The following is a 13,717-nucleotide window of genomic DNA, read 5'->3' as shown; positions in this document are numbered from 1 at the left end:
CTGATTTTTCCCAAAACGAATATTTTGTCGGTTTTCCGATACTATATATAATACATTTACATAATATATACGAATATATAAGAATCAATTTCAAAACTGTTTAGTAATTTTCATAGTTTCTATGTATATTTTATTTATTGGCATGCTTACCTGTATCGTTACTTTTCAAATAAAAACATAACAATTAACTTTCTTTGAAGTGGAATTTAATTTGGCTAAATATCATGTTCAATATACATTGTAAATGTGTATGTGTGTGTGTGTGTGTGTCACACACACACACACACACACACACACACACACACACACACATGCTATACATATGTAGATATACATTTTATATATATACATATGTATATAGTTTGTGTGGGCTGTATCATTAAATATGTATTTAAATAGAATGAAACGATAATTAAATAAAACAGAAAAGTAATGTACATTGAATATTTTATAACATAAAATAATATTTAATTTGGTGAACAAATTTTCTAAATATTGTTATATATAACAATTGATATAAACAAAGTTATATTAATTAAAAATATCTTAATAGTGAGTAATTATTGTAACGTCACATATTTTTTAAATATTATTTTAACAATCAATTGTTTTAATTTTATACAATTGTTTGTATGTTGTCTAATATAGAATCGATATCGTTAGACATATCGATTTTTATATTGTGCGCAATTTCACTTTTGTTATCATTTACATAACCTTTCAGTGTGACGTTATTATAAGTACGTGAAACTGTAATAATATTCACTACTAATTAACATGCCGGAGAATAAAGAGAAAGAGGAAGAAAAACCTGTTGTTGCAAAGAGTGCGATTGATTTACAACGATTAAAACTTCAAAAGTTAATGAAAAATCCTGTAAGTGTGATAAGTTTAAAAAACTTTTTTTTATCATATTTTTTCGTTTTAGATTAAGTATTTATTGGAATTAGAATTTAATAAACTGTTTGCAATTATTTTCTTTTATTTAAAAATTGTACATCTGGTTGAAGCTTTCATAAGAACACAATGTGATTCGATTGTTATTATAATAGGAAAAGCCTGTTATATTACCAGAAAGACCTAAAGCAAAGAATACACCAACAGTGCCAGAGTTTGTTCGGAATGTAATGGGCAGTAGTGCAGGTGCAGGTAGTGGAGAATTTCATGTGTATCGACATTTAAGGCGTAAAGAATATGCACGGCAAAAATTTATTCAAGAAAAGGGTCGTAAGGTAATCTTAATTCAAAGTATACATTTAGTGTTTAAGAAGTTCAACATGTAAATGATCCATGAAATTAGAACCACTTTAAAAAGTCTGTAAATAATAATTTTGGGTTAAAATTATTTCCAATAAATATTGTTTTCTCTAATCTACTTTGAATTATACAAGGTTTGTTTGAAATTGCACTGCAATCAATATATATGTATATACCTATGGACCATATCATATATTAATATAAGTTAAAATATTTTTTATTTATATTCTTGATAGAATAAAGAATGTTTAATGTTTATGCTGTCTTAATTAGGAACTTTTAGATGTTGAATATCATAAAAAATTGGAAGAGAATAAAAAAATAGCTGAAGAAATAACAGCAAAAAAAAGAGCAAAGAGACTAAAAAAGAAGCAAAAATGGAAGCAAACGAAACGAATGAAATTAACAAATGTTGACCAACATAACAAAAATGAGGACAGAAATTCAGAAGAACACAGTTCAAATGAACAAGAGACAGATGACAAAAATGATAATGAATACGAAACTATATTTAACGATGAAACTAAAGATAATAAAATTGAAAAAAATAGAATTGTACAATGTCCATCAGTGTTAAGTATAAATAAAAGTATAAATAAGAACAATATAAATCAAAATGATAACTCTGAAATTGTTGACAGTAGTGAAGTATCTAACAGTAAAAATGAAAAATCAGATTTTTCCATATATACAGTTAAGAATTGAAATAGCAATACACAAAACATATATATGAAAACAATCAGTTCAATTTCTTTACAATTAAAGAATAAAAAATGGAAACAGCTGCAACTATAATTCTTGTATTTGTATTTAATTGTAATTATTATTACTGGAATGATTAAAAAATGTATTTTTTACAGACATGATTGAAAAAATTGTAAAATTTTCTTTAAATATAATGAAATTTATAAATTTAATGGAATTAGTCTAAGATATTCTATACAACTTAAGTGCTAAAACTTGTGTAAATGTACGATTTAAATATTACGTTATTGAAAGATTTGTATAATTTGTACATAATAATTAGAAATTTCACATTCTTTTCGTATTTTACATTCACATTGATGTATAACTAATTTGTACCCTTTAATAGTGCTATATATCATAATATTGGAATAGTAACATCTAAACTATCATAACGTTTAGTTCGCTCAAAAATGCTTGCCAAAGTTTGGGCAATTTTTCGTTCTTCCAATAAAGGAGCACTTTTAACATATTTTTGTAATTGAGATTTTGCTTTTATTAAATCTCCAATTTTTTCGGGCACAATAGTTTCCTAAAATATAAGTATATTAAATAGTAACCAATTTTTGTATAACAATTTTTTAAATGCCTAGTAATAATAATATAATAAATCATTGTACCTGAAACTGTTTCATGTAATTAGAAATATCATCCACATGATCGCCAATCTCTATCCAAAGATTTTGTAAATCCGACATCTCAGTGCAAGCAGCTAGATGACTAAGTGTAAGACACAGCTGAAGAAATCATAGAAATAATTAATATCTGAAATTATATAATTGTGTGCTTCTATGCATGGTGATAATTTATTACTTGTTGAACAAGAGCGTCGCGATGGGGATATTCAATGTAGCTTGGTACATGCTGAGAGTTTTCAAATGCTAAAATAATACTTTTCCATAAAGTTGCAGCATATTTACCGTAAGAATTACAAGCGTATAATGCCCACGCTGCATTAGTACGAACTTTAAAGTTCGGGCTGTCACATATTAAGTTACATAATACAGGAAATATTTGATCCTATTAAAATAGCGAAACTGTATTATATGTAATGAGAAAAAAAAATAGTAATAATATTTATCGACATTCATTTCAATATGTACCCGCCAAGAAGGTGGTAGAATATCATCTGGATTGTTACTTAAAACCAACCCTATAGCTCGACATGCATTCCAGCGTACCTATAACATGTAGTAAAGTAAAATATATCGAATTTTATATTTAGTATATTGTATGCAGAAGTTCAATAAAAATTGACTATGCTAAAACAATATACTGTAAGATAATAAGTAAAAATTTATTTGATAAAAAATTTTAATAATTATGAAGTGTTTTAAATGATTTAGATTGTTAATTAACATATGTAATAGTATTTTCATTTACTTTCATATCATTCCCTAAAATGGCACAATTTATGAGAGCTTCCAATCCTGATAATGTGTCACTTAATATATGCTTGTTGGAACATAAGTACAAAATACTTCCAAGAGCACGAACTGCATTACATTTTACTTTATCACTGTCCTTGGATGCTTTAATGCTGACCTGATAAAGTTTTGGTAATAAAATTTCCAGAGGAAGTGGTTCCATTTCTTCATAATTTCTGGAAAGAAAATTGTACAAGTACTTTAAAAATTGTAATATTAAAAGAATCGAATTTATTAACCATAGAGATATTAATACTAAATAATACTACATACTTTAGAATAGAATTTTATTCAAATTCAAATAACTTTATTTTAGTAGCTATATATTAAATATTCTTGTAACTAACTTTTCTTTAGAAAAACAATCGCATAAATTAGCCAATGCCCAAGCTCCTTTAATACGAACACCAAGATTTCTATCATCAGCAGTCAAACAAACAATATCAGCTAAATCCATTAAAAATCCAGTTTCCTCTTTTAATGGTGGCAAAGTGACCAACATTCCTAATGCTCGTAATCCAGCAGCTCTTACAGCACTTTCGTCATCATGTACTGCACCAAATAGTACTGTGATAATTAGAATTGTTTTTTGTCTCTAAAAATATTTATAAAATATGCATATACATATTATGGATATAAAATTATGCTTCACTTAATTACATTAAATAAAGAAGCTACAATTCATATTCTTTTAATTTGTGTATAGTTGCTTACCGATAACTGGCTAAATACAATGGGACTAATGCTGCCCAAGCAATCACATGCAGCCTCTCTTAATATTGTTTGTGGATGTTGAAGTAGTTGTGTCATATGTTCAAATGTAATATTCCAGAACATTGTAGCAGTATTAGCATTATCAGTCTCAGAATCTGTATTCAAAAAGCAACCAGCCATAATTTCTAAAGTACGACAAGCATGTAGTATTACTTGTGTTTCAGAGTCCTGTATAACTGTTGTTAATGTTGTTGTAATTAGTTCTACATGTGAAAACACAAGACTTCCAGTACTGAATGCCATTCTCCCAATTAGTTTTAAGGATTGGAGACAAACAGGTATACTCATCATCTGTGATTAAACAATTCATAATTTATTCTCCAAAATTGTATATATTTTATTTTATAAGTAATATTTAAAGTTTAAATGTAACTATACCTTATTTGATATATTCTCCAAACATATTTGAATCAAGAAACAAATGTTTATCTCTTTCAATGATTTATTTTCATATTCATCAATTGTATTACTTTTGAGGTCTTCAATATCTATTTCTTCTTCTGCATTGTCACTATGTGAAGTATTTAAATACAGTTGCTCTGATTCTATGTTCTCAGATGACTGTTTTGCAAGTATTCCAAATATTTCAGGTGTCACTGGATCACAGGAAGCAATAGCTTCAAAAGCTGACAATGCTGCAACTCGAACTGTTGGATCTAGAGAAAATATAATAAATGTCATCATTCATTTTTGTATAAAAGTACACATCAATAAGACAAATACCTTTGTGAAATATATATGGTCTGCAATTTCTCATTAATTTTGTAGCAAGTCCTGTTTTCAAACGTGCATATGGTGTACCTTGAATTAAAGCAGCAGCACACTTTAAAGCATGAGTTAAAACTGCTACATTTTTATCACTATTTAAAACTAAGGATAATGTGAAATGTAATTCTTTTATCATTAGGCACACTGTACCGAAAAAGGTACTAAAAGATGTATGATGAGTATCTTCTGCATGTATTAAAAAAGACTTAGCATCTATGAGTAATTCGGTTAAAATGCTTAGCATAGTTTGTTTCACCTTTGATACAGATTCTTTTAAAATACTTCTGGTCAATACTCTTGCATCACTTCGTGATCCAGTGGCTACAATTTGTGGCCAGAATCCAAATATTTCACGACTTTGTGAATTTTCAACAACTGCTTGTAGTAAACGTACAGCTTCCAGTCTTACTTTGGAATCCACATAGACATAATTATTACTTTCAGTGTCTGAGGTATCAGAATCACTGGAATGTGTACCAAAATTTTTATATTCTGGCACTATATTATTTTTTACCTCCACAATAGATTTCTTGACAGGTTGTTTTTTTGATTTTGCTTTATGATTCTTCAAATTCTTACACTTAGGAATGACATGAATTCGTTCTGGCAAATTCATTGCTGCTGGACGTAAAAGCTGTGGTTTTACATGTGGATACTCCTTGATACCATAGAATAAAAATACTTGCACTATTCCCAAAATTTCACCCATAAAATCAGTGGAATGTGGTAATAACTTATTCGTCATTATAATGTGCAAGATATGTAAGCACGAACTTAAAATCTAAAAATTTAATTTGATACACAATATTCTTATAGAATTTTTTCTACATTCTAAATTTAATACTTACTTTGGAGCAATAAAGTTTATTGTCATTTAAGTATGAAGAAGATGAAATGGTATTTAGTACAATATTTTTTATAACACATATAAATTCTTGTGCTATATGTTTGTCATTATATTTGTTTATTAAAATTCCTTCTAAACAACTAACTGCATAATAGTGAATTTCAGACCAATGTGAATTGGATGGATTTAAATATTTTTTCAGTAATCTATTATTTCCAAGTAATAATTGCAAATACTGTAAAAATATATTATTTTAAATGCAATACATTCACCATTTATTACATTGACATAATATAATGTGAAATGTTATTTTACAAAAAAGATGTTTACATGATTGATGTCATCAAATTGTTCATTTACTAAAATACTCTTTAAAGCACAAAGGATGTCATTATGTGCAATTAATGCAGCAGATTCCAAAACTTCTAAAATCCATTGATTAGAACATGCAAGCGTTTGTCTCTCGAGTCTTACATTATTTTGGATCAAATTGGCTAAAAATTTGCAAATATTTTGAATCAGAACTGTTTGCAAAGGTGTGGCAATTGTACATAATTGCTTAATTAATAACTGTACTTCCTAAAACATTGTAATGAAATAAAATAATTAGATGCCTTATATCATTTATGTAAAAAATATATTAATAAATTACTAAATATGTTCAATAAATATTACATTAGACAATAATTGAAAAAATTGAAATGTGTCTCAAATTAACTTACTTCATTATTTAAAATATTAATATATCGATAATCGAGTTTATTTAGTTCGCAAAGGTAATTGTTGATCAACTTCGTGTCATTACTTCTCCTTTGGGTTAATATCAGAAGTTTCTCTGTTATAAAATTGAATTTGGCCGTATTATTTGGGTAATCAGTATATGTTGAAGCCATTTTATCATGGTTATAATATTTCAAACGTAATTACGAGACATTTAAAAAAAATTAATTGCATCACTACATAGTTCATACACTGCACAAAGTAGAATACACTAATTGTGCGTATGTACACATAAGGGCACTGATGGTAAATTGAGTCAGTATTATCGGACTTGTATAAATTTTACGCATGCGCAGTAGAAAATAGTGACGTACAATATCAATGTTGGATGGAAAGTTAGCTGCGTAAGCTTATACAAACATCATGTGTATGCTTGATTTTTCGGCTACTCACTTATATTATCTTTATATAGGTTAGGTTTTATATCGCACTTATGTTAGTAATTCTTTACATGCCTTATTTTATTCTATATAAATTAGTCAATTTAATAAAGTCCAGAAAACTAAAATATTAAATAAATATCGATTGATAATAAAAATATGTAGAAATGATATTAGCAGCCCCCAAAATGTTAAGTTTAAGAATTTTGAGAATCATTCTATGCAAAACTTATCACTTTCTTCAATATGTTTCACGTAGATTAATTTTTGAAATAATGATTTTAAAGTCTTGAAATAATGAAATTGCAAAATAATTTCTATAACAGAAATATTTATTTTTTCGCCTTCAATATTTATAAAATTTCATTTTTTACCTTATACACGACGGTATAGCTGTTTCGGGGTGAAATTAATAGTTTTAATCAAATCGACAACGTTTTAATTTCGGAAATTATAAATTAATTTTATTATAATAATCTGCATATATTAAATTTCTATCAATCTTACTGATAATATTGAATTTTGAACAAATATGAAAGTTTATGAAAAAGCCATCGCAGTGAATTGTTAAATAAAAGATATGTAATGAAAGATGAATACGTTAACAAATTTTTGTGTAATTGTAAAAGATATTTTGTAAAATATTTTATATATCTTTCTCTCTCTTGCGATTGGCATACTGCTCGCAATGCTGTGGCTTGTGCCCAGTGAAAGTGTTTACGCGGACCATTGAAATTTGCTCGATCGGGCATCGAGTTAACCTTGACAGTTCTAGAAAAATCACAACCTAATCCAAGTTTAATACACTGCATAAAATATTATAATTTTTTGTCACAATTCACGTTCTTAATTACATTAAATTTTAGGTAATTTCAAAATATATATCACAGTATATCACAAATTATACTTGCAAAACAATGTTGCAAAAAAAAATTGAAGTATCTTTTGCAGAATTTTAATTTTTTGTATCTTTATTTTTGACTACTATGGCACTTGAAAAATATTTAAATTTTATTAAAACGAAGGAAATATACGGAGTGTGATACTTTTACATAGTAATATAAAATGTTTTTTTTTTATTAAATAATATGTTTCCAATTTTAAATTCGATTTTTGTGCTATATTATTGATCCTAGAGTAAGGACGCATAAGACTTTTTATTTTTTTCATCAAAACTTACAATTTTTGAAAAAATAAAACTAAGTTGTTGCAATGCTATTAAAATTTTAATGTATAATTTAATTTTTTATGAAAATAGCTAGCAAGAAATTCCTAATGTTCTATAATTTCTTTATATTTATTGGCCCCTTCATTTTTAGTCTGGTTCCACCAAAAAATTGCTTATTTGGATTGTGACATCCTCTTGTTAGGTGAAAGAGAAGTAGCTTCAGGGATAAAGTTGAGTGATTTCTTTGTTGCCAAAGACACTATATGTTGTATAGAGTTCAGCAGACATTTTAATTCTTCAGTATATAATGTATGAATATGTAATAAATAAATAAAATAAACATTAGTTTTTCTTCCATTTGTTAAGGATTTATGTAATCTATTCTAAATGTTTTAGGATTCATTTAAACATTTGTAAAAGCAGAAATATTACAGTATTTATATTCTTGTGAAGAAATTGTAATGCAATAAAATGCTATGCTGTCAAATTCATTAACAAAAATAATTTTTTTGGTTATAACGTTAAGCCAGGGTTTCAAGATTCTAAAAGTAATAAAAATTCAAAATGATAAAAACATATTCATAAGTGTACTTTATTTCTATGGCGACGACAACCACAAGAGTACAATCCTGAGGAAATCACATTTTAACCGAGTATTTGCGTATAACGAAAATATTTATAATACATAATGGTGATGAAATTTTCAGAAAAAAGGAAGGTAAAAATATATAGTAATACATAAAAAGTCCGTTACTCTCTGTATAATTAAAAACTAAAAAGTCCGAGATGCTTCCTGAAAGTATAGCAGAACATATTTCTTCTTAGTTTCCTAATTTAATTAAAAAAATTAACAATCAACACATACGTACAGCACACCAAAACTGATTGTTTGGAATTGAATTTCACGTTTCTCATTCTTAATTAACAGTCAGGTTTTGTAGCCTGGAGCTTACGGCATTGCTTATTTGTTCTTTATCTGCATCGCTTATTTTTGCACTGGGCATTGAGATTTGACCTAATCTGGTACATGCCTTTTTGTGCATAAACCAATGCAGTCTCTGACATTCTCTGTCACAGTATTGCACCATTTTACATTTGCTGCATTTTTTATTAGCTTTATCTTCTCCACATGTAACGCAAACTTCTGCATTGTCAGAGAAAGCTCTCTGTCCGTTGATCGCAGCTGACACTACTGATACAGCAGATGGTGGATCACTAGCTGCAAGAGTTGCTACCATTTGGCGAAAAATTGGGCTTTCCCTATATGGGAATTCTCTTACACATTCTCTCAAGAAAACTTCTTGGTATTCTGGAGTACCATCACTTTTGCTACATTTTAAAAATTTCCTTATTAAGACTTCTATGGTATCTGATTTTTTTTCGTCTCCTTCCTCATTTGTTTTCTCATTCTTTTCTGCCTTCATTGCTTCTTGTCTTTTTTGGAATTTGATTACTTCAGCCACAACACAACTTAGGTAATGATATTTGAATGCCAATACTTCATTTGTTTCTGCACCTCTTGTCATTTCCTTATGACGCATACATTCTAGTACATTTTGTACCTGAAAATAAGAAACAAGAGTCATATTGCTTAAAAATTTTTGTTACTGTACAAAAGAGTTTACCTTAGTAGCATTTTCTAAAAGACCAGGGCATCTTTGTAAATTCATAACTACACGTACAGGATGTACGTTGACTTGCATTATAAATATGTGGAAAGAATCTGCCAAGTGTGGTGGAAGCATTGATTCAGTGTGCAACCCTTGTGGTTTGACATAATAATCTATATCAGCCTTTGGAATAAAATTATTAATAGTTGCTACGCAATTATGATTGCCCACAAAAGCAGCCATTTGAGCCGGAGTTCGTCCTACACTATTTGTTGCTGTTAATCGTGCACCATAAGACATTAAAAGGTAACAAAGTTCAGCATTTCCACTTAAAGCTGCAAGATGGAGGGCTGTATATGAATGTTTATGTTGACATGAATTCACATCTGCTCCCTGCAACAAAAGAAATTTAATTAACTCAACATTAAAAGCATATAAATTAGATAAATTACTTTTTTAAATTTAATACAATAATAACTTGTAGTAAAATTTTTTACTTTAAAGAAATAAAATTGATTGTTTAAATAATTACGTGACTTCACAAATAAACTTTTTAAATTCCTTTACTGTGACAAAAATGCAATCAAGTGTTTAAACATATCATGCAATATAATGGGTTAGGTCTGGGCTACACCTACACCACTCAGATTTTATAGCTTATACTCTTCAGATATCCAATTAAAAAGTACTGAAAATACTTTCGATAATATTCCTTTCATGTTCGAAGAAGACATTTGTATTCAAATCACAGAAAAAATTTTGTCATCTCTTTAATGATTATTCTTTCTGCCAAGATATTTGTACAAAGTATTATGTTAAAAATTTAAAAATCTTCAAACCAGACCTACAGATAAAATGTAATTGTATTTGAGAACAAATTCACATATATTTATTAGACTTGTAAAGAAAGTTGCTGTTTGCTGAATTAATAAATCTTTATCCGATTAATGTTCTAACACTTACATAGGTACAACAAGTGAATGTGATGTAAAAAACACATTTTTATTAATTTCTAGTCGGTAATAGAAGTAATAAAATCATTAAAAGAATAAACATTTTCCAAATACGCCTTTATTATTTTGTTAGTTTGTTAAAGAATTAACCTACCTGATCGAGAAGCATCTGTACTATTTCTCTGTTTCCTTTGTAACAAGCATGTTGAAGTGGACTAGTACCATTTTCGTCCACGAAATCCATTTTAACTTTGTTTGCTGCCAACAGCGTTTTGAGTTCTGACACCTCATTTTTGATGATTTTCTCAAAAATCTTCTTCTGTACATCGGTTAGATCCTCCGTGACAGACGCCATTTTTCCCACTATCGATCAGTATAACGAGAAGTCGAATGTATGGAATTGTCGAGAACATTGAAGAGGAAACACCTTTATCGACATCTGATTATAACATTTAATAGTATTTAAATAGTCTAAAATAATAATTTATTAAGATAATGCAACCAGATATTTGATATATTTGTTACGTATTAATAATTTACCAAGATAAAATATTCCGTATTTTAATATTATTAAATTTCTATATCTTGCTATATAACGGTATATATACCTACCTACTTACATACAGAGATAAGATATAACATAATATTGCAAGCAATGCTGTCGTGTCATACGGAAATGGCCTTACCATTTTCGTATCACTTCCAACGTTATCGATTTAGATTGGAATAACATTTTAGCGCTATTATAGTAATGTACGTTATTATAATAAATTCTTATTAATTACAGACGAACTCTATAAATAACAAGTAATAATTATTTGTATAAATAATTTTAGTAAAATATTTTATCTGAATAATGCATATAATTTGAATAAAATCATAACTTTGTTTGTAATTGTAACATTTTTAAGAGATTTTAACTTATTATTAGATATATAGTTTATAGAGTATTTAAATCGAATTAATCTGCTTATTTATTCCGGATTAACTAAAAATCTATTAAACCAATTTTAATTGAGTTTTAATTATTTTATTTTGTATATATCAGGGGGAATATAATGGGCTATTCAACATCGTACTCCTACTCGATGAGGGTAAATACTAAATATTGTGTAAATAAAATTCAATTATGTTGTTTGTTACAGCAGCTATGGCAGTCAACCTGAAAATATAAATTAAATTTGAAAATTTTTTCGTCTTATAGATTCATTTCAAGTGAAACATATAGTTTTCTTTTCCTTCATTACTTCCATTCCCTTTATGTGATCCTAAATTATGAGTCATAGACAAAGATATAAAAGTTGTACGTTGTTTTTGTATCATTTCTCCCTTAAAAAGGAGGATTCCTATTGCAGAATAGGAGTTGAATCATTTTTTGTGGAAAAAAATTAAAAATTTCCATGGCCTATATTTACTTTTATTTTAAATCTTAAGTATAATCCAGAAACGGTGTTTCATAAGAGATTATTCTCTTAAGAAGTTTACAATCGTATAATTTTGTTTAAAAAAGCAAATCTCGTAAAAAACAGTAATTCTGTGTTTGCTATATAAATTAGTTAGTATTAAACAAAAGGTTAATCGAAAGAAGAGTTTGTATATAAACAAATGCATAATAACACAGTGTTGCCGAACGAAAGTTCTGGACAAGAGGCATTCAAAATAATGCATGCAATAATAAAATATAGATAATTGATTTACAAATAATTACACCGTCACTAAAATTATGTAGATGATACAGTGAAAATCATATAACAAAAAGGGTATTTTTGTTAAATACGAAGTTGCGAAATTTAAGATTTTTAAACTTAAGATCCAAAGAAACTAAATTTGATTATAATTTAGTACTAGCAAATAATATATTCTCGTTTTCATATTTCTCAGAAATTTTTATTAGAGAATCAAACATTTTATGTGACATATACATCCGCAACATTGAATAGCTGTAAACGAAAATCCAAATGTGAATCAAATACACATTTTTAACATCATTAAGATTTATTATTGATACAACAACAGAATTATGAAAGATTATGATATAATGTTTGACCAATATAAATCCGAGATGAGTATAATTGTTAAGCAATGAAATAATATTATTTTACTTATGTATGATATAGTCGTCGTGTTCTTGTGAATATTTACTTATTTATTGTATTAACAAGGCCCGAGCTGCTACCTATGGCTGTGGTCGCAACTCAGATGCGATGTATAAAATATAACATACAATTATACAGGATGGTTCTCTTTAAACGGATCACCAGAATATTTTTTTTGATTATTGAGAATTTAAAAGATGTCCGGGATACGATTGAAATCCTTTAAAAGTATAAAGACAAAGAAATTTTTTGCGTTTTGAGTAGTAATTGTTTTGTATACATTTTATTTTCTGAGCATTTGAATAGCTTTCTAAATTATACTTGCGAATTCAGGTTTGAATATAAAATATTACTCATGTTATTTCTAGTGATTGAGAAAAAGATACAAGATCTCTACTTTGAATCGTGCAATCTTTATCTTGTAAAACTTTTATAAATTTTTGAAGTAAATTATTTAACATTTACAAGTAAATAGTGACAAGGAAAAAGAATGATAATGTTTTATTTTAATATGTTGATATACTACCATCGCGTATTAAGTAACATATTAATTGGTGTATTTTGATTACCTAGGATTTGTTTAATGTGTACGGTTTACAAATTAAGAACCCGTTACGGTAGGAAATGATTACTTCTGATGGATCACATATTCTAAGTTATAAGAATATTTATTTCTGAGTCTGTATCTGCAGATTAGAATTACATTTAAGTAATGTTTAGTTTTTCATTTTGATGTTTTAAATAAATTTTAAAACGATTGAAAATTTTGCAGAGGTGAAAATATTTTCAATGACTCGAGGAAAACAAAAACTTCGGAGAACAATTGTTCTTAATCTGATTTTTGATTTGAAATTGTTCGAATCACACCCAGAACATTCTTTCGAATTCTCACAATTACAGGGAACATTTACAC

At 27.6% G+C, this 13,717-nt stretch overlaps 3 protein-coding genes across 6 annotated transcripts; 1 reads left to right on the top strand and 2 right to left on the bottom strand.

Annotated features, from left to right (window-relative positions):
• The first annotated feature begins 695 nt into the window (after positions 1–695).
• On the top strand, positions 696–2,117 carry LOC143144022 (PRKR-interacting protein 1 homolog). Its single transcript, XM_076305967.1, has 3 exons — positions 696–876; positions 1,053–1,232; positions 1,531–2,117. Exons 1-3 carry the CDS (start codon positions 778–780, stop codon positions 1,960–1,962), a joined length of 711 nt encoding a protein of 236 aa, XP_076162082.1. The 5' UTR covers positions 696–777; the 3' UTR covers positions 1,963–2,117.
• LOC143143993 (HEAT repeat-containing protein 6) lies at positions 2,099–6,953 on the bottom strand. Of its 2 annotated transcripts, none has more exons than XM_076305915.1 (12): positions 6,540–6,951; positions 6,148–6,396; positions 5,819–6,052; positions 4,926–5,751; positions 4,581–4,858; positions 4,143–4,493; positions 3,776–4,023; positions 3,385–3,604; positions 3,105–3,182; positions 2,815–3,021; positions 2,622–2,738; positions 2,099–2,533 (listed from the first exon to the last, which is right to left on the bottom strand). In XM_076305915.1, exons 1-12 carry the CDS (start codon positions 6,708–6,710, stop codon positions 2,360–2,362), a joined length of 3,153 nt encoding a protein of 1,050 aa, XP_076162030.1. In that variant the 5' UTR covers positions 6,711–6,951; the 3' UTR covers positions 2,099–2,359. The 2 variants fall into 2 exon arrangements, 1 of the variants encoding a protein (XP_076162030.1); XR_012991318.1 differs by having other exon boundaries at positions 2,396–2,533; positions 2,922–3,021; positions 6,540–6,953.
• Positions 6,954–8,147: 1,194 nt separating this feature from the next.
• LOC143144389 (ankyrin repeat and MYND domain-containing protein 2) lies at positions 8,148–11,086 on the bottom strand. Of its 3 annotated transcripts, none has more exons than XM_076306759.1 (4): positions 10,863–11,086; positions 9,771–10,148; positions 9,015–9,707; positions 8,148–8,440 (listed from the first exon to the last, which is right to left on the bottom strand). In XM_076306759.1, the coding sequence occupies exons 1-3, from the start codon at positions 11,061–11,063 to the stop codon at positions 9,063–9,065; spliced, it is 1,224 nt and encodes a 407-aa protein (XP_076162874.1). In that variant the 5' UTR covers positions 11,064–11,086; the 3' UTR covers positions 8,148–8,440; positions 9,015–9,062. The 3 variants fall into 3 exon arrangements, with proteins under 3 accessions (XP_076162874.1, XP_076162866.1, XP_076162857.1); XM_076306751.1 differs by lacking the exon at positions 8,148–8,440 and adding an exon at positions 8,560–8,938; XM_076306742.1 differs by lacking the exon at positions 8,148–8,440 and having other exon boundaries at positions 8,563–9,707.
• Between the last annotated feature and the right edge of the window lie 2,631 nt (positions 11,087–13,717).

The sequence above is a fragment of the Ptiloglossa arizonensis genome, chromosome 1, assembly GCF_051014685.1.
Source record: "Ptiloglossa arizonensis isolate GNS036 chromosome 1, iyPtiAriz1_principal, whole genome shotgun sequence".
NCBI classification, from domain to species: Eukaryota; Metazoa; Arthropoda; class Insecta; order Hymenoptera; family Colletidae; genus Ptiloglossa; species Ptiloglossa arizonensis.
The sequence above is the reverse complement of the archived record's forward strand: the minus strand, read 5'-3'. Positions and strand labels throughout refer to the sequence as shown.

Coding starts and splice junctions, on each gene's coding strand:
- LOC143144022 (XM_076305967.1), top strand. CDS start 778: ATGCCGGAGAATAAAGAGAAAGAGGAAGAAAAACCTGTTGTTGCAAAG. Junction 877..1,052: donor AAAAGTTAATGAAAAATCCT/GTAAGTGTGATA, acceptor TTATTATAATAG/GAAAAGCCTGTTATATTACC. Junction 1,233..1,530: donor TTCAAGAAAAGGGTCGTAAG/GTAATCTTAATT, acceptor TGTCTTAATTAG/GAACTTTTAGATGTTGAATA.
- LOC143143993 (XM_076305915.1), bottom strand. CDS start 6,710: ATGGCTTCAACATATACTGATTACCCAAATAATACGGCCAAATTCAAT. Junction 6,053..6,147: donor AATTTGATGACATCAATCAT/GTAAACATCTTT, acceptor ATATTTTTACAG/TATTTGCAATTATTACTTGG. Junction 2,739..2,814: donor GCGACGCTCTTGTTCAACAA/GTAATAAATTAT, acceptor TGATTTCTTCAG/CTGTGTCTTACACTTAGTCA.
- LOC143144389 (XM_076306759.1), bottom strand. CDS start 11,063: ATGGCGTCTGTCACGGAGGATCTAACCGATGTACAGAAGAAGATTTTT. Junction 10,149..10,862: donor TACAGATGCTTCTCGATCAG/GTAGGTTAATTC, acceptor CTTTTGTTGCAG/GGAGCAGATGTGAATTCATG. Junction 9,708..9,770: donor TTTTAGAAAATGCTACTAAG/GTAAACTCTTTT, acceptor TCTTATTTTCAG/GTACAAAATGTACTAGAATG.